Source organism: Muntiacus reevesi, chromosome 9, assembly GCF_963930625.1.
Source record: "Muntiacus reevesi chromosome 9, mMunRee1.1, whole genome shotgun sequence".
Lineage (NCBI taxonomy): Eukaryota > Metazoa > Chordata > Mammalia > Artiodactyla > Cervidae > Muntiacus > Muntiacus reevesi.
In genome coordinates, this window is record NC_089257.1 from 36,707,698 (window position 1) to 36,725,772 (window position 18,075).

Consider the following 18,075-nt stretch of genomic DNA (forward strand, 5'->3'; position numbering starts at 1 on the left):
TGGAGCTGGGGCCATGCTTCAGTGAGACGGTGTGTGGAGACACTGTACACTGTAAAGCGCTAAGCATGTGGTTATAATCGTAGCTGCTGTTGCTCTGCTGAGGTTGTCGCCTTGAAAGGAGGAACCACCTCTGTGCATCTCTCTTGGGTCCCGGCATTGCAGAGGCTTCTGAAACATTTACCGCATGAGCTAGAGAGCCTTGGGTATGGAACGGATAATTCCAGAGGCTGTGGCTCGGAGGAAGCCAGCCCTTCTGGGAAGAGAAGCAGGGAGCACTCCCTACAGGAGAGGCAGAGGGACCCACATCTGGGGTGAAGCCAGCCTGCTGGGAATTCCCCCGGAGGAAGAGCCATCAGAAATCTTCTGGGACAAAGCGTTGAGTAAACAGGAGGCCCTGGCACCACGGTGAAAAGAGATTAATAGTGACCCTAATTAGGGCACGGTTGATTCTTTGATGGCTCCTGTTGAGCCCCAGCCTAAGCCACCAGTAGCTTTTCCCCCAAAGAATGAGTGGCCATGATGGCAGTGGAATGGGGAGAAGTATGCTGGCCCACCAGGCCTCCTTCCCAGGCCCTCCTGCCCCCGACCCTCCCCACTGGCAGCTGCCTCAGTGACAGACTTCCTTCCTGCCCTCTGTCTGCCTCTTTGCTGATTTCATTAGAATCTAGGGCTTTCTCTGAGGCCCAGAGAAATAGAGTGACTTGCCCAGGGCCACACAGTGAGATGTGGCAGCCCACATCTCTCAGTTTAAACCATCTGATGAGGCCTGGGCAATGGGCAAGATAGTGACTTTGAGCATTCCTCAAAAGCTAAGCACAGGAGAGCAGTGGGGAGGAGCCTGGAATCTGCTCGGCACCCCTATCTCCAGCTGCAGCTCTGTAACCGGGGACTTGTTCTGTGGGTTTGGTGGGTTGTTTGGAGAAACAGCCCAGGCGGTAAGCTGCCTGGAGATGCCCTGCTGCTGCCCACCCTGGGTCCCCAGAGGCCTGGGAGACTACTGTTGGCAGCAGACCCCACGGTCACCACCAGATGGAATTGACATGGGGCTTAGCTTCCTGCTGGAGCCCTCAGTCCTGGGAGAGGCCCTGCTCACCCTCCCTGCCACCACTCTTTCCCTGTGCTGTCTGCCTAGCAAGACCCGTCTTGTGCTATAAGTCATCTCTTATTTCTGAGTTCTGTTGACATCCACCCTCTCCAGGAAGCTGCCCTGCAGTGCCACTGGAGGAAGCTCTGGAGCTGTGGGTCCAGCAGAGACCCTGACCTGGCAGGGCTGGGTTCCTAGAGGAAGGGCTGCTGCACTGAGATGAGTAGATGGATGGAGGGGCCCCGAGCTAAGGTGGCTTCCCAGGTGCAGCTGCACTGGGAACAGGGGATGGGCATGCAGTGAGCAAGGACCACAGGGAGGCCCTGGCCTTGCTCCCTGGCCATGTTCCCCAAGCACTACAGGCAGGAGTCCCCATGGCCTTGGGCCATTTACCCCTTGGGTTTAACTCTATAAGTCAGGTGTGGGGTGATCACTGTGAGTTATCCAGGCCATGACTACCTATACCTGGGTTCCTGTCGAAGATGATGGTGGCTTCTGGGCAGAGATGAGGCCCAGGATGACCAGGCTTCTCACCTTGTCACAGGCCTGCCTGCAGCTTCCATCCTCATCTTGACTGCTACAGTCAGGGGTGGGCTCCTGACTTCCAACCGTGGTTCCTGGGGTTGGAGGAGGCTCTTCCCCGTCAGACCAGACAAGTACTGGGGAATTTGTCCTTCCATCCTCCAGGAGCAACCCCATCTCTGCTTATCTCCTGAGAATGAGGAGAGGGCAGGTGGTTAAAAGGTTTTAGAAGCTGAGTGTTAAAGAGGCCCTTAGAGATCATCGGATGTGGTTTAGACCCTCCCCTGATACAGACAGGAAAGCTGAGGCCAGAGGCTTGTGGAGGTCACCCAGCCTGATGGTGACAGCTGTCTCTGCCCACCAGCCCTGGGGCTGGGCTGGGGTTGACACTCAGCAAGGGCAGCCGTAGCCAAGGAGAAGGGGTGATGGTTCCTCCTCCATATGTATGCCCTGCCTCCTTCCTTGCGGGCCTGGATGGCTGCTGGAGGGGGAGGTCAGGTCTCTGCCTCTCCCAGCCCTGAGCCCATGGTGGGATGGGGTAGGATGGGGGAGTCCTTTCTCCTCCTCAGGTTTCTTGGCCCCACTTTGTGCCCTTGCTGCCCTGGTGCCAACCAAAACACTGAACTTGGCCCTTTGAGGTGCAATTCTCAGTGACACATGCTATGGCTGCCATAGACATGGAGGGCGGTAGAAATGAGGACAGACAGACCCTCTGTCTAGGGCTGGTGCCTTGGAAAGACTGGGCTTTAGACTTGGCAGCCCTGGCTGCAAATGCTGTCTTCTCCACGGTTAGCTGTTTGGTCTTGGCTGAATCATGTAATCTCTTAGGACTAGATATATTGATCTAGCTATCTATCGATCAATCAATATAGACATTTAAATTAAATACATATATGTTTAATTATTGGACTTCCCTTGTGACTCAGTGGTAAAGAATCTCCCTGCAATGCAGGAGGCACAGGAGATACAGGTTCAATCCCTGGGTTGGGAAGATCCCCTGGAGAAGGACAGGGCAACCCACTCCAGTATTCTTGTCTGGTGGGCTACAGGCCATGGGGTTGCTAAGAATCAGACAAGACTGAAGCAACTTAGCACGTATACATATTTAATTATTAGATTATTTTTTTGCTGAGAGTTTTTATTTTTTATTTTTTTTTTTTTTTACTTATTTCATATCTATTAGAATTTTCCAGGCAAGAATACTGGAGTAGATTGCCATTTCCTTCTCCAGGGGATCTTCCCAACCCAGGGATTGAACCCAGGTCTCCCACGTTACAGGCAGATTCTTTACCATCTGAGCCACCAGGGAATCCCTGGTGAGAGTTTATAAAAATTGATTAGAAAATGCAGAGTTCCTACATACTCTCCTTCCCCTACCCCACAGTTTTCCCTGTATTAATATCTTAGGGGGGTTCATTTGCTATAACTGATGAGCCAGTGTTGATACCATATTTTTAACTGAAGTCCACAGTCTACATTAGGGTTCACTCTTTGTGTTATATATTCTCTGTGGTTTGACAAATGTGTAATGACATGTATCCATCATTACAGTATCATACAAAATAGTTTCACTGCTCTACCTGTGCACTCCACTTCCAACCCCTGGCAACCACTAATCCATTTACCACTTCCATGATTTTACCTTTTCCTGAATGTCATATGGTTGAAATCATACAATATGTAGCCTTCTCTCATTGACTTTTGTCACTGAGCAATATGCTTTTAAGGTCCCTTCATGTATTTTTATGGCTTGATAGCTCCTTTCTTTTTGTGAAATGTGAAAGCACTCATTCATATCTGACTCTTTTGGACCCTATGGACTGTAGCCCGCTAGGCTCCTCCGTCCATGGAATTCTCCAGGCAAGAATACTGGAGTGGGTAGCCATTCCCTTCTCCAGGGGATCTTCCCAACCCAGGGATCAAACACAGTTCTCCCACATTTATTTTTACTGCTGGGTAATAGTCCATTATTAGGATGAACCCTATTCCTCCATTCACCTGGGACCCATATTTCTAACCTGTAAAAGAAGACTATCCAGCTCTACTTTGGACAGTTGTCATCAGAAGATGACACAGGTACAATGTTCAGCATGGCGCCCTGCAAACCACCCCCTCTACCTTCCATAACTAGCTCCTTTCACTTTAACATAGTGTTTTCAAGATTCATTCACATTGTATTAATAGCATGTATCAGTGTCTTATTACTTTTTATTGTAAACTTGGGTCCTTTTTGTGCTGTTCTATCTACTGCCATTCCTCAGATAGGTAAAATAAGTCTCCAAGCACACAGCATGTCAGTAGAAGGAGACCAGGCTGATAGCCAGGCGCTGACACCTGGCTTGAGACTTTTTCCACTGTCAGGAGAGCAAGCAAACCTGGGCCCGGAGGCAGCGAGGACCTAGCCACTGGCCAGTCGGGGGGAGGGATGAAGAGCCAAGGAGTGGGAGAGGTGCATTCCCAGGGTATAAGGGTGGGCAAGGCCCCTGGAGGTACACCCACCTCCAACATCCTTCACTCACTCCATAGCAGACACTCACTCCATCTCCCTCCTGACTCCCTTCCCTGTGCAAACAGGATGCTGTGGAAGTTCAGGTTAAGAGGTAAAGGCTTTCTCTTGTCTCCAGCTCCAGGCTGGAGAATTCTTTGGAACTTGGCTGATAGCAACAGCCCTGGGAGGTGGTTTGGAGAACCAACTGGTGTGAAGTGATGCCATTAGTCTGGGCAGGAGGGGGATGGGTGTGGAGAATCTGGTCTCTGGGGACTTGTCCCAACCACTCAGGGTCTGGGCAGCCTGTCTTTCTTAGCAGAACTTTTCAGAAGGAAAGGGAAGCCCCCAGGACTGCCCTGTGCTTGCCACTGGGGAGATGGGAGCAACTCAGGTTGTTCCCTGGGGGAGGCAAGCATGTCATCTGTGCTCCCACAGGCAGCACAGGAGGGAGGAGGGACTCCTGGAGCCCTCTCACCCAACCTGGGTCTCAGGGAAGGCTCCCCAGAGGAGGTAACATCTGAGCGGAGACTCGAAGGGTCAGGAGGCATTAGCCAGATGAAGGGACAGCAAGTTCTGGAGTGGTGAGGCTGGAGGAGCCAGATCCTGGTCATTTGTCTTTTAGGAAGATCTCTGGCTGCAGGTGAGAGCTTAGATTGGCCAGGCCAGGGCCACCACAGGGATTCTTCACCCAGAGGAGAGATGACACCTGGGCAGTGGCCAAAGATCTGGTGAGAAAAAGGCCTTGAGGGATGTTAGAGGCACATTAGGGGTGGTGAGGTGGTCACTGTGCCAGTGTGGGTCTGGGTGGCCCCCCCTGGAGAGAGCAAGGAGCCGCTGGTGATCTTGATGGCCCGGAAAATGTGCAAAGGAAAAAGAAGTTTGCCTTTCAGAGGTACCCCTGCAGTTATGAATAAATAGAATGAAAATTCATGGCAGGTGGGGGGTGAGAGGGGAACAGTTCCAAGAGCCCCGGTCAGTCAAGTCCTGGGCTGAGACCTTGGTGCAGGCAGTTCTACTTCCCTCTTTGCTAGACTTGAAATGGAAATTCCATTCCTGGGTGGGTTGTAATGCTCAGTCGTGGGGGGTGGGGGAGCAGAGGACACAAGGGAATCGGTTCCGGGGTCAGGGGGGTCCTGGGAAAGGAATGTGAGGGCAGGGCTCCTGCGTGCAGAATGCCCACCTGCTGTACCTCTGTCATTGCAGCCTTGTGGCCTCTGCCACCGGCTCTCCCTCACCACCCCAGGCATCTGACATTTTTTTGGAAGTCAAGACAAAAGCTGAAACCAAGGCTCAGGGAAGATCCCTGAGTGGCTCTGGCTACAGGGCCAGTCATTGGCCAAGGCAGGGTGAATCCAGGCCTCTTTCTACATATACCAGCAACCTCCCCCATTCCTGGGGAAGTGTGATGGCCAACCTGACAGTAGCAGTCCTCATCTGGGGGTGGACAGGGTAAGATGTGGTTCCCTGGCTGTGGATTCTGCTCTTTTATCCCCTCTGGAAGGCTGTGGATGTGCACCTCTGTGCACTTCCCCTCTGGAAGGCTGTATATGAGTACACACTCCTTTTTTTTTTAATTATTTACTTGGTTGCACTGCATGGCTTGTGGGATCTTAGTTCCTCTATCAGGGATTGAACCCAGGCCCTTGGCAGTGAAAGCATCAAGTCCTAACCAGTGGATCACCAGGGAATTCCCACCCTGACACACTCCTTCTAGAGAGGAATAAAGGAAAAATGAGAGGGTCTCCTACCTGCTGACCCACCCCTGGCCTCCCCATCCCCATGGGGGAGCTAAGCTGACTGCAGCAGCATCCCCATCCAATACTGTCGCCCCGAGCCCTGGACTCGGCTCAGCTTGGAGAGCCCCCAGCATCTGTTCTGTGTCCACATGCCTCCCCAGGGAGACATAGGCACAGGCTGCACCAGACAATTCCCAGCACTTAGGCAGCTGCAGGTCAGTCAATATTCCCAGCAAGCTCCTAATCCGTCCCTGCACTCACAGTGGAGGCTGTAAACCCTGTGCTGAGGCTAGCACTTGGGGAGTGGGGGTGGTGGGGTATTGGGCAGAGGCCCTGAGTAAGGCGCAGATGTGGAAGTCGTTGGTGGGCCTGAAGCGCAGTGCCCCTGTGCTGTACCCCCTGGGGAGTCAGAGAGGGAGCTCATCCTACAGGCCTCCGCTCAGCACCGTCTCTGGGAAGCGTGCCCTGACCCTCCTGTCCGTGTTGAGAGCCCACGGCACCCTTTCTTTCCTCCACCACATGCTGCACTTATGATCCCGGGTCATGAGCCACTGTGCTGTGTGGTGGCAGGGTCAGCAGGCTTTCCCTGTAAAGGGCCGGGCAGGGCAGAAAGTACTTCAGGTTTTGTGGGCCCTGTGGTCTCTGTCATAACTCTGCAGTTATACTCAAAGCAGCCACAGATAATACATAAATGAAGCAGGGGTGCGGTCTCCAATAAAATGTTTTATTTATAGACTCTCAAATTTGACTCTTGTATAATTTTCGCAGAACAAAATATATTTTTGATTTGGTTTTTTTCCTCCCAACTATTAAAAAATGTGAAAACCACTCTTAACTCGTGGGCTGTGTAAAAATGTGTGGCTGGTTAGATTTGGTCATGAGTTGGAGAAGGAAATGGCAGCCCACTCCAGTATTCTTGCCTGGAGAATTCCATGGACAGAGGAGGTTGGTGGGCAATACAGTCCATGAGGTCACAAAGAGTTGGACATGACTGAGTTACTCACACTTTCACTTATAGTTCTCCAGCCATTGAGTTAAAGCCAGACTGCCAGACTCTGCTGTGTGACCTTTGGCAAATGGCTAGACCTTTCTGAGCTTGCAAATTCTTACCTGTAAAATGGGGATGATAATGACCAGACTTTGAGAATGTAAAATTGTACAGCAGCTTTGAAAAACAGCTGTTGACAGTTCTTCAAAAAGTTACACATAGAGTTATCATATGACCTAGCCACCCCAGAGAAATAAAAATATACATTCACACAAAAACGTGTTCATAGCAGAGTTTTCATGACAACCAAAAAGAGGTAACAACCCAAATGTCTATCAACTGATGAATGGATAAAGCGGTCTATCTATACAACTAAATAGTTCCCAATCATAAGAAATGTAGTACTGATTCATGCTATAATGTGGATAAACCTTGAAAACATTAAGTGAAAAAAGCAAACCATACCATGCCAATATCATATGATGCAGTTTATGTGAAATGTCCAGAATGGGCAAATCCATGGAGACAGAAAGTAGATTAGGTTGCCAGAGCGTGGGAGTAGGAGAGTGACAGCTAATGGGTTAGGGGATTTTTGTTGGTTGACTAGGTCATGGGTGAGTGGCAGGGGACTGCCAAGGATGGGCCTCTGACTCCAAGTGAGACGAGGCCCCACCAGGGCTCTGAGCGGAGGCTGACCCTCCCTGACCTAGGTCACAGTGACACTTGCTGTGTGGGGACTGAGGCCCCAGCCCTGCCCAGCCTCACAGACCTCTGCTTCCTCCCACAGGACCAGCTGGGGGCCTCCATGGGCGCCTGAAGGCAGGGCGCCAGGGCCGCGGGCACGAGCATGGTGAGACACCAGCCCCTGCAGTACTATGAGCCGCAGCTCTGCCTCTCCTGCCTCACGGGCATCTACGGCTGCCGCTGGAAGCGCTACCAGCGTTCTCATGATGACACCACTCCGGTGAGCCGTGCTGGGGGCGGGGCCAAAGGACCAGGACCGGGGAGGGGGCGGGGCCCGGGTCTGGGGGCGGGGACTCAGCTCGGCCTCTCTGCTGTGTGGCCTTCTGGTTTCAGTTTCTCCCATAAAGTGGGCCTGTGGAAATTCCCAACTCTACCTGACTAGATGGGCAAGCAAGTAGGCCATCGTGTCATGGGTGTAGCCCTCCTGAGGATGTGGGGGCCGGCTTGCTCGTGGAGCCCTGGGCAGGGTGGGCTGCTCCAAGAGGGAGGTGTTCCCCCCTCGGTGAGCAGAAGTTCTCAGCTTCCTGGCAGGATCCCGACTGGCAGGCAGGTGGCCAAAGGGGAGGGTGGGGAGCTGGGCCAGGCCATCAGGAGCCTGGGAGCTGGCAGGGCCGTGGCCTGGCACCAGGGCCCAGTCACCTGAGCCACACACGCCTGCCAGGGCTGGCAGCAGGTGCTCAGCCGGATACAGAAAGCCTCCTCAGTGTCCGGCTCCCCAAGCCAGATCTCACACTGCACTTCCGCCCCCGGGGCGCCATCAGCCCCAGTGGATCTAGTTTCGTCTCTGAAGGAACCCAATTCCTTCACGAGGGAACGGAGGGACAGATAAATGGTATTTATCTAAGAGCTTTACTGCCTGAGAAACAACTTTCTCCTGTCTCCTGCTTGTCTGAACAAAGAGGCCAGCCTCCAAAATCAGCCAGTCCCAAAACAGGCTGGAGTGACCAGGGGCGGAGGTCAGAGGCCAAGCCTCACTGGGCTACCTGCAGGTGGAGGTTGGAGAAGCTTGTCCACCTGTCTGCCTTCCTTCCCTGCCTGTGATAGTAGGGACGAGGGGACAGAGTGCTAGACTGAGACGGGAACCTGGGCTCATCACCCTCAAATGGTGAGAAGCAGGTACCACCTGGTGGGCACCTGGCCTGATTCACTGCCTTGACCCCACTCAAGCACACAGGAGACAGTACACCCAACTGAGGCAAGGGAGAGGAGGGCCCTGCCCAGGGCAGCCTGGCTGTCTTCTCTGCTTTGCTCCGAGCTCTGTTCTTCCTGAGACGGTGGACAGAAGACAGCAGGGCCTCCACGTGTCAGGAAGGCAGGAGCTCGCAGTTCACTGGCGCCCAGGTGTGTCTGTCTATATGCCGGGTGCTAAGCTGAGCTTGGACATACAGCCACCCCTGTTGCTCCCAAGCCCGTGAGCTAGATGTCATCGCTACCACGTCCCACCTGGGGCAACAGCCAGGGACCTTGTGACCAGGCCAAGGTCGCAGAGCTGGAGAGGGGCAGAGCTCAGATCTGGTCCGCATGGTGTGGGTCGAGCACTCTCGGTGGGGCTGGGGTGGTGTGGGGAGACAGCTGAGGCTGAGGAAGGGAGGAGAAGGATGGCTGGCCTCCTAAGAAGGAAGCGCTTGGCCATCAGACACCGGAGGAAGCCGCTCTCATGGGGCACCTCACACGTCTTGGTGGGCCCAGGGCCAGCCAGTCACAGGCTGTGGAGTCAGGAAGTGATGGGTCTTGGCTGGGGCCAGCACAGGGCCCAGACTGGGGGAAGTGGTGGGTGAGGCCAGTTTTGAGCTGACTGGGGGCCCAAGCGGTGTAGGCATGATAGATGCCAGGGCCTGGGTGCCAGGTATGGGGCAATGGCAGGAGGCTGCAGGCCAGAAGCCAGCTTGGCAGCGAGAGGGGTGAGGGTTTGCAGCAGCTGCAGGTAGCAGGGCCTCTGCAAAAAGGGCTGGGCTCACCTCAGACAACCCGAGCCTCCCCGCCTACCCCACCCCTCCCCAGTCAGCTCCCGCTTCCCCACCCACTTCCTGGGTTCCCACCTCAGCCCACTCTTTTCTCTCTTCTCCCCAGCCCCTCCCCAGGACTGTGATGGGCTCCTGGCCTGACTCAGTGAAGGACCAGTGTCTCAGAGTCAGGGCTGGTGCAGAGAAACTGTAACCTAAGTTTTACTGAACAGTTGGAGGCCCAGAGTGAGCCCTGGATGTGCAGGCTGGGTGGTAAAGGAGAACCCCTGGGGTCTAGCGGGTGGAGGAGAGGCCTCTGCCAGGGGAAGGGGGTCCAGCTTCAGGCCTCATCCTCACCTTCCCCTCCTCCTTTGGGCACCCCTTACCACCACCTTCCACCCCTGTTTCCCCCTCAGGACCTCTTGGGGGAGCCTCTTGTGTCTCCAAGTCAGGGAAACCTAGGGTCAGTTACCTCTTGGGCCTCATCTGTGAGATGAGGTGACAGACAAGTGGTGAGTCATGGAAGCCTTCGTCCTCAGGCTGGGAATGAAGTGTGAGAGTAACAGTTAATGTTTGTCGAGCACGTGTTGTGTGCAGGGAGCGGATGACTTCTTACAAGCACAGCCCCGTTGATTGTGGGGCATGGCAAACACCCGGTGGGACATGTTTAATTGTTGTTCCCTGATTATGGATGGAGAAATCAAGGCTTGAAGCCCTGTCCCACCTGGAGTCCATGATAGATTTGCAGCAAGAATCTTAAGAAGTTGGAGGCTGCCAGGAAGACAAGCATGTTTTGAGTCTGGGTGTGTTTAAAGGAAAGCTTGCAAGGATGTTATAGCCAAACACTCTGGGAAACAAACTCACTCAGAAGGACAACATGGATAGTGGAGTGCAGTTTATTACACCAGCAGGTCCGAGGCAGAGTTTCCTCTTTAGCCAGGAACCCCAACCTTACATACCTTAAGTGTACTGCTGAAGCCCACATCCCCAAATTCCTTAAACCTAGCCTGGGAAGTGTTAAAGGGAGATACAATCAGGTTACAGCCATGATTCATAGTCAGAAGGGTCAGCTGGTTATACAGTGTAGCCTACACCAATGGGGGCCATAAAGATTACAAAGGTGATTGACCACACAGGAGATTATTACGTTCTCTTTGGCGGCGGGAAATCTTGGTATGGAATCTGGTGTTGATCAGTCCGGGAGGCCAGTTGGGCTGTAGATATGTTATCCCCATGGCTCCCAGGCACATGGTCCACAGCTCACTGAAAGTGCAAGACAGAGTTTCCTTCTTTTTCAAGATGGGGTCAACTCGGCCTGTTCCTTTCCTCCCTCAAGGAGAAGAAGGGGAATGGGGAGGACTTGGGAGGTTGCCTGATAGAGAGAAAAAGCACAGGACCAGGAGCACTTGGGACAAGTTGCAAAGTGGCTTGAATGCCAGACTAGGCATCTTCAGTGCTTCCCTGGTTAAGAGCTGACCCTGCAGTACTAGAATAGATCCTGGAGGTGGAGGAGGGGGCTGAAAGCCTGGGAAGGCATCCCCTCTTCTCCATCCAGGCTGTTCCCCTTCCTTCCTGCCCCTCTTCCACATTCCCACCTCCTCCAACCCTCCCCCCATCACACACATTTGACAAATAAGGAAACAGGAAACTGAGCACCAGAGAGGTGAAATGGCATCTTCTCCCTCCTGCCAACACTGAGGGAGTGGAGGAGCCTGGCAGCAGGAGGCCAGCTCACTCGATAGCTAGGAAGGGGAAGCAGAAGCTTTTTATAACTGGGGTAATTAATTGGTTGTTGTCTGTGACTCATTACTCTAATATTGCCAATTAAGGGCAGGATAGGACAGAAGACGGTTCTCAGGCCATCCCCACAGGGCCCCCTGAAGACTCTGCATCCACGGGAGGCAGCACAGTGTCAAGACCAGATTCACTGTCGCAAGAGGGATATAGGTCAGAGGCCTGGAGGAACTTCTAGTCTGAGACATTGAAGGAGACAGACAGTGACAGTCAACACTCTTGCACTTCTACATTTGCCTTTTCAAGGGTGTTTCGGGTTTTTTTGATGTCATCCATTGTATGGATGTGGTTCCAGGAAGAGGAAGTGATTTATTCAAGCCAAGGAGTTGCTTGCTGCCCCAGTCCTGTGCCTTCTCCCCTGTTCACTCCAAACAGTCTTGTCTGGGATGCATTGGTCAATCAACGAACCTGTCCTGACACCTGCCCTGAGTATATCAAACCTGGTGCCTCCCCGAAGGTGGGGAGCAGACCAGAACTGTTGTCCAGACCACCCAGGGTGATCATTGCCAAGGCCAGGAACATCCTGGGTAGGAAAGCTTGTCTGAGTTGGTGTCAGAGAGAGTCAGCTGCCATGTCGTGCCAGCATGGGGAAAGCAGGACAGCTGCGTGTTAACAGGAGTGTCTTATGTTTGGAATCTGAAAGCAATTTGGCCTAGTGCAGCTCCCAATGTAAGGAGGGGAGGCGCATGGCCAAGGGGACCTGAGCCTGCACTCCATCCTGGGAGGTAGAGGCCCAGTCAGACTCAAACTGTGCAAGGACCACTCTGGTTCCATCATGAAGAAAGTGCTGAGGGACCTTGAGTGGAGGTGAGGAGGGCAGGGAGCCAGAGAGAAGGCTGAGGCCTCAACTAGGGGGAGGGGTCCACAAAGAAGCAGCTAAGGGAGGGATGCTAGAGACACCTAGACAGTGTCGTCAGCTGAGTGGCTGCAAAAGAGAGTGTTGATGATGCCTCCCGTCATTCCATGACTTCTGCCTGGCTGGATGAGGCCGTTCCTGGGGTCAGAAGTCCATGCTATGCCCAGGGGTGCATGAGAGGGCCGTGGTCTCAGTACAATCCAGGAGTAGAATAGTGGGGGAAGAACACAGACAAAATAAATCCCCTTCCCCGTGCCTGCCACTGCTTACCTCTTCCGATGGGAGCCCCTCCCACCGTGGCAGGAAGACACCCGCCGTGGGGGAATCCATCGGCCCCCTTTCACCCTCACACCCAGGGTAGCCTACCTCACCCCCTCCACCACTGCTCTCTGCTCTACTGTCCCCCTTGCCTGGAATGCCTTCTCTCTGGTCTCTGCCCCTCAAAGCTCATCCCAAATGTCTCTTCCTCTAAGGAGTCTCCACTTCAGACAAAGGAGTCAGGCCTCATTCCCTTCCTCTCCCCTTCCCCTGGACTCCCGCAGCAGCACCCGGGGCCCTGGGCAGCCCAGGTGGGTGGTGACTGTTTCTCAAAGGAGGGCCTTGGGCACGGAGGGAGAGGATGACTGAGCAGGTAAGTTGAAGAGCAAGTGAGGAAACCAGTTAGGGTGGGCACGCTAGACCCCTGATGAGTCCCGAGTGAGCACCCCAAGGAGCACTGGGAGGTCTGGAGAGTGTGGGTACACACTGCATTCCAGTGCCCCTGGCTGTGTCTGGCAGGGAACAGAGCTAACCCAGCTGAGGGACCTCCCAGGCCACCCTTGGGGCTGGGGTCAGGCTCTGCCAGTAGGTAGGAGGAGGGGGTGAGTTTCCCAGCTGCCTGCCTTCCTGTCCTATTACACCCTGTGGGTCTCTGACAGGCATACAGGGCGAGGAAGAATGGCTCTCACTCAGGAATCAAGGTGGGCTCCCTGGAGCAAGCAGCCTTGGGAATGGGCTCCGGGGTGTGATTAGAGTCAGCCAGATGCACCTGGCTAAGGAGGCTGCAGCCTGAACTCTGCCCTGCCTTCTCCAGCGACATAGTGAGTGACCTTAGGCAAAGGCAGACCCCTTCTGGGCCTCAGCCTGCTTGTGAATTAGGTGGAGGTACAAACCCCACGAATCCAGTTAGATAACAGATACCTGAACAGGACAGACCACTGTTCCAATTGGGAAAACGTGTCCTTCCTACAAACTTTTAAAGGGATGGCCGTTCCCTTCTTCAGTGCTTTGGGGGAAAGGGGCTCAACAGGTCAGAAAGGAGCCCTCTGAGCTTCAGCTCTCCCAGTTCTAAACTGGAGATGATAAGACCCATTTAATCCTGTGAACCTTCCAGCGTTGCCATGAGGATAAGAAAATGGGTGATGATATTATTGCATCCATGAGAGAGAGAGAGAGAGAGAGAGGAGAGGCTGGCGGAGGCTGTTGCAGTGCAGGGAGCTGAGGATTTATCGCTGTAATTAAAGCCAGGCTGTCTCTGGCCTTCGGGAACCACCCCACCCCCCACCTCACACACCGCTGCCCCTCCCTAAACCACACTGAAGGGGTGCCTGGCGTAGTCATGCTGCACTCCAGGGGAGACAATTAAGCTCTTGTTCCTGACCTCCGTGACCACCTTGAGTGCCTAGGCAGCATGGATGGGGTGGGAGGTGATGGGCATCCGCAAGAGGCTGTGGCCACGCACCAACCTATGGCCTCGGCAGCTCCCTCTGCCGGGCATAGGGATAATCCCTCCGAAGGGCCCCCAGCTCTTCTGTCTCCGCAGGGGATGAAACCCCAGGATTGTCGGGAGGGAGCGGGTGCTCTAGGCTGAGCCGGGTTTCATTCTCCTGCCTAATGAGCCACTCCTAAGTGCTCCCCGGCAGAAGTGAGGGCAGAGGCCTAATTGCCCAGCTCTCTGTAGCCAGAAAGATAAATCCAGCCTCTTACACTGTCAGGAGCTGGCTGGGGGTGGGGATTTTAATCCCTTTCCCTTCCTCGCCCTAATGCTACCATCCAGCTCAACCCGCCCCAGGCTGCCCCCTCCCCCAAATCTCCTGGGTCAGAGCCAGAGTAATCCTGCCAGGGCTGCCCAGCTCTCTCTTCTGGGAGCTCCCCCACACCCTTCCCAGCTGACATTCACCCATCTCCCCATTAGGAACTTGATGAGGATGAAATGGGCTGATGATGGGAGGAGCTGGTGTGCCCCAGGTGTAGCCTGCAGGTGGACGCACCTGGCGGGGAGGTACCCCTCGGTCGCTGTCCAGCCTCTGCATAGGGCTGCGTAGTGCTAAGGACGCAGCTGGACTCTCTGGAAGCGGAGGCGGGACCACAGGAGTGGCACCCGGAGCAGAGCTCAGCCACGCGGAAGGAGCCGTGCCAGGCGGAACCAGCACACGGGAAACACAGACTAGAAAACCTAGAAACAGCCCACACACATCTGAGAGTGTGCTGTGTGGTAGACGATCGTGGAAATTATTGCAGATATGACGAACCGAACAGGGACAGCTGAAGTATCCATTTGGTGAAAGTAAAATTAGATCCCTGCCTCTTACCTCAAATCAAAAGAAATTCCAGATGGATTAAAATGTGTTTTTTTCTTTTTTTAAGCTCTTTTTTTTTTTCTATTTAGGAAGAGCATATTTGTTGAGAAAATTCAAACAACTCAGGAAGATAGAAAGTAAAAGAAATTCTCATCTTCATGCTTTAGAGGAAAGGCTTTCAAACCTCTCTCCATACACGTATACACACATATGGAGCTACAGATGAATAGGTGAACTATAGATTTAAGTGTCAACATGAGAAATTATCAGTGTAAAATATGAGCTAAATATATAATCACGAGCCACCTTCCCTAAACACGATACCAAAGGCAAAAGCCTATAAAGGAAAAGAAGGATAGATTTGACTGCATAAAAATTTAATTTTTTATATGAAAAGCATGAAAACCAAAATTAAAGTCAACTGATAAAATAAGAAAAAATAGATAATCTATACAAAAGTTGATACTCTTACATAGAGGAAACTTTCTGAAATTTCATTTTGATTTGTAATGATTTTTTTCAATATTTAATTATTTGGCTGCACTAATATTTATTTATTTATTTAGTTGCAGCACATGGTATCTTTAGTTGCAGCATGTGACCTCTTAGCTGTGGCATCTGGGATCTAGTTCCCCAACCTGGGATCTAACCTGAGCACCCTGCAATAGGAACTCTGAGTCTTAGCCACAGGACCATCAGGGAAGTCCTGAAAAAGCTTTTATAAACCTGCCAGAAACCAGTTATCCAAACAAAAGTCACCAGGTTCTGTGCCTTTGCACGTTCCACACCCTCCCTTACTTTGTCATTCCAAAAAGCCAATTCCTTTCAGCTTTGCTATAAGCATCTCTTCCTCCAGGAAGTCCTCCAGACCATCCCTGCCCCGATTACTGGCAGTGTGCTCTGTAGCAGCCCATGCTTGCCCCATTCACCGTTGCCTGCTGGCTGGTCAGTCTTCTGTGCAGATTGCTCAGCATGGAGTCCAGGCTTTATCTCCCAGTGTCCAGGGCTGAGTATGTGTGTAGTATGACTAGAAGAGAGTGGTGGCTTGGATGTGGAGGGAGATGCTGGAATTTAGTTTGGTGTAAGGTGTAAGGTAGGAGTCTAATAGAAAAGGATGTCCAGATGTCCCAATATCATCTGTTGAATTCTCCAACCTTTCTGTGTACTGGTTTACTTGGCATTCATCCTCTGTCCATCCTTCCAGGCCATTCCCTGTCTTTGGGTCTCGGTTTCTCCTGTTCTTAATTGAACCCTTAGTGGATGCTGCTACTGCTAAGTCGCTTCAGTCGTGTCCAACTCTGTGTGACCCCATAGAGGCTGTGTGCAGCTCACGAGGCTCCCCCATCCCTGGGATTCTCCAGGCAAGAACACTGGAGTGGGTTGCCATTTCCTTCTCCAATGCATGAAAGTGAAAAGTGAAAGTGAAGACGTTCAGCCTGTCGGATTCTTAGGGACCCCATGGACTGCAGCCTACCAGGCTCCTCCGTCCATGGGATTTTCCAGGCAAGAGTACTGGAGTGGGGTGCCATTGCCTTCTCCATTTAGTGGATGAGGCAGGATGATCTCTGAAATCTTTTCTCATGCTGAAATTCCAAGGCTCCTCCTCTGGCACTGCCTGTGACTTTCCTCCTTGGTCAGAGAAGGATAATTACAGGTCCTGCTTCTTGTTTCTTTGGGATAGTTGAGGCAGCTGGAGGCACCCAGACCTGGGTGTGAATTCTGACTCACGTTTGCCTCTTGTGACCTTGGGCAGCCCACTTCCCCTCCCTGAGCCCTGGTTTCCTCTGACTGTTCCTGCTGCTTTGCAGAGCTGTAGAGAGGATGAGATGAGATGGAGCAGGTAGAGAGCTGCTAGGAGTGCCCCACCCCCAGCTTTATGAAGTGCTCTTGCAAGGCTCTGTCTTCCGGGGCGGCCACATGGTGTTGTGAGCCCGGATGGGGCAGCTGCTGTGTCAGGTCAGGTCAGGGTCTTCTTCATCTGTGCCAGCTCCTAGGACTGCAACCTGCAGAGCTGAGCCTGACCTCTGCGTCCCCCTGACCATGGCACCTGCCCTGGGCTGGGAAGGGGCGATCTGCTCAGCTCTCCTCAGCAGCTGGGGAAATTTGATGTAGAGCAGGGGGTGGGGAAGACTTGATCACTGTCTTCACATAATTAAAGGGCTGTCAGACATGAAATGATAATTATAGGAATGATCGTGGATTTGGCGACTTACAGCTTACATCTGTAGTCACATTCAGGCCTGGCAGCCCTCCCATGAGGTAGAGGTGATGTCATCTTCAGGAATAGAGGAGGAAGCTGGGGATTGAGTGAGATTCTGAGCGATTGGCCCACGGCCACACAGCTAGCAGTAGGAGGGTGGGGAATGAAAACCCAGCTCTTGATTATATTGCCCCGTGCCCTGGTCATTTGACCCCAGTGTTCCTGCCCTTTGGCTGGACTTGTTCTGGGTGGTATCAGAGAACCGGCAGCAGGGTAGCAGCCGAGGAGCAGGCTTCAGGAGGGATGGAGGCAAGAAAAGCAACTCCTGACACCTTGCCATCACCAGGCACTTCTGTCCAACGCTGCCATCCCCATTTTACAGAACAGGAGGTCGGTGCTTGGGGCAGATAAAGCAGTGTCTTCTCCAAGGCCACCATTTAGTAGGCAGCCTGTCTGGGACGCTCACCCAGTGTTACAGGGCTCTGCCCTGCCCCTGTCCGGCCGCTGTCTCCGAAAGAAGAACTCTCAGCCCAGAGGAGGGCCACGCAGCATGCAGACAGGAACTCAAACTCCATCCCTGGAGCTGTGGGAGCCATAGCAGGGGCGCGCCTGTCCTGGGGGCCACAGACCAGTCTCTGTCCTGAGGGACACACAGGGAATGGGAGTCCTGCCAGACAGCTCTGCCTCCGAGTGCGAGTTTGAAGTCCATGGTGGTACCAAGGGCAGGGAGGCAGCTCCCACTCAGGTGCCATCCTGATGCAGATTTGAGGCTCTAGGTCCTATTTGGAGGTGCCCCAGACCCTGGGGACCCCAGGGGTGCACCCACAGCAGTGTCTGTGTGTGTTCTAGCCCAGGGCACAGTCTGGGGCGGGCAGCACCCGGCAGCTGCATGGCCTGCGCTCACACGTCCTGCACGGGCTGGGGTCTGTGGCTGCAGCGCTGTGTGACCCTGTGAGCCCAGCTGCTAATAAGCTGTTTCTGCACGCACGGTCTCCTCTGAATGCAGAAGGCTGCAGGCAGGACAGAGATAAGAGGGATGAGGAGAAGACGTGACAACCAGCAGGAAAAATTGGTGCACTGCTCCCAGGTGTGGGATGGAGGGAGGGTGGGGCCAAGAGTGGAGGAGACAGGATGGGGCCGGGGCCCCTGGGATTCTCCCCCA

The 18,075-nt window shown here is 53.4% G+C and overlaps 1 protein-coding gene across 2 annotated transcripts in view; it reads left to right on the plus strand.

The window, feature by feature from the left end:
- Positions 1 to 18,075, plus strand: part of GDPD5 (glycerophosphodiester phosphodiesterase domain containing 5) — an 86,578-nt gene that overhangs the window by 38,078 nt on the left and 30,425 nt on the right. For both annotated transcript variants that reach the window (XM_065944024.1, XM_065944025.1), the window contains one exon: positions 7,606 to 7,782. In XM_065944024.1, coding sequence (XP_065800096.1) covers positions 7,666 to 7,782 — 117 coding nt within the window. In that variant the 5' untranslated portion in view covers positions 7,606 to 7,665. The remainder of the gene's footprint in view (positions 1 to 7,605; positions 7,783 to 18,075) is intronic.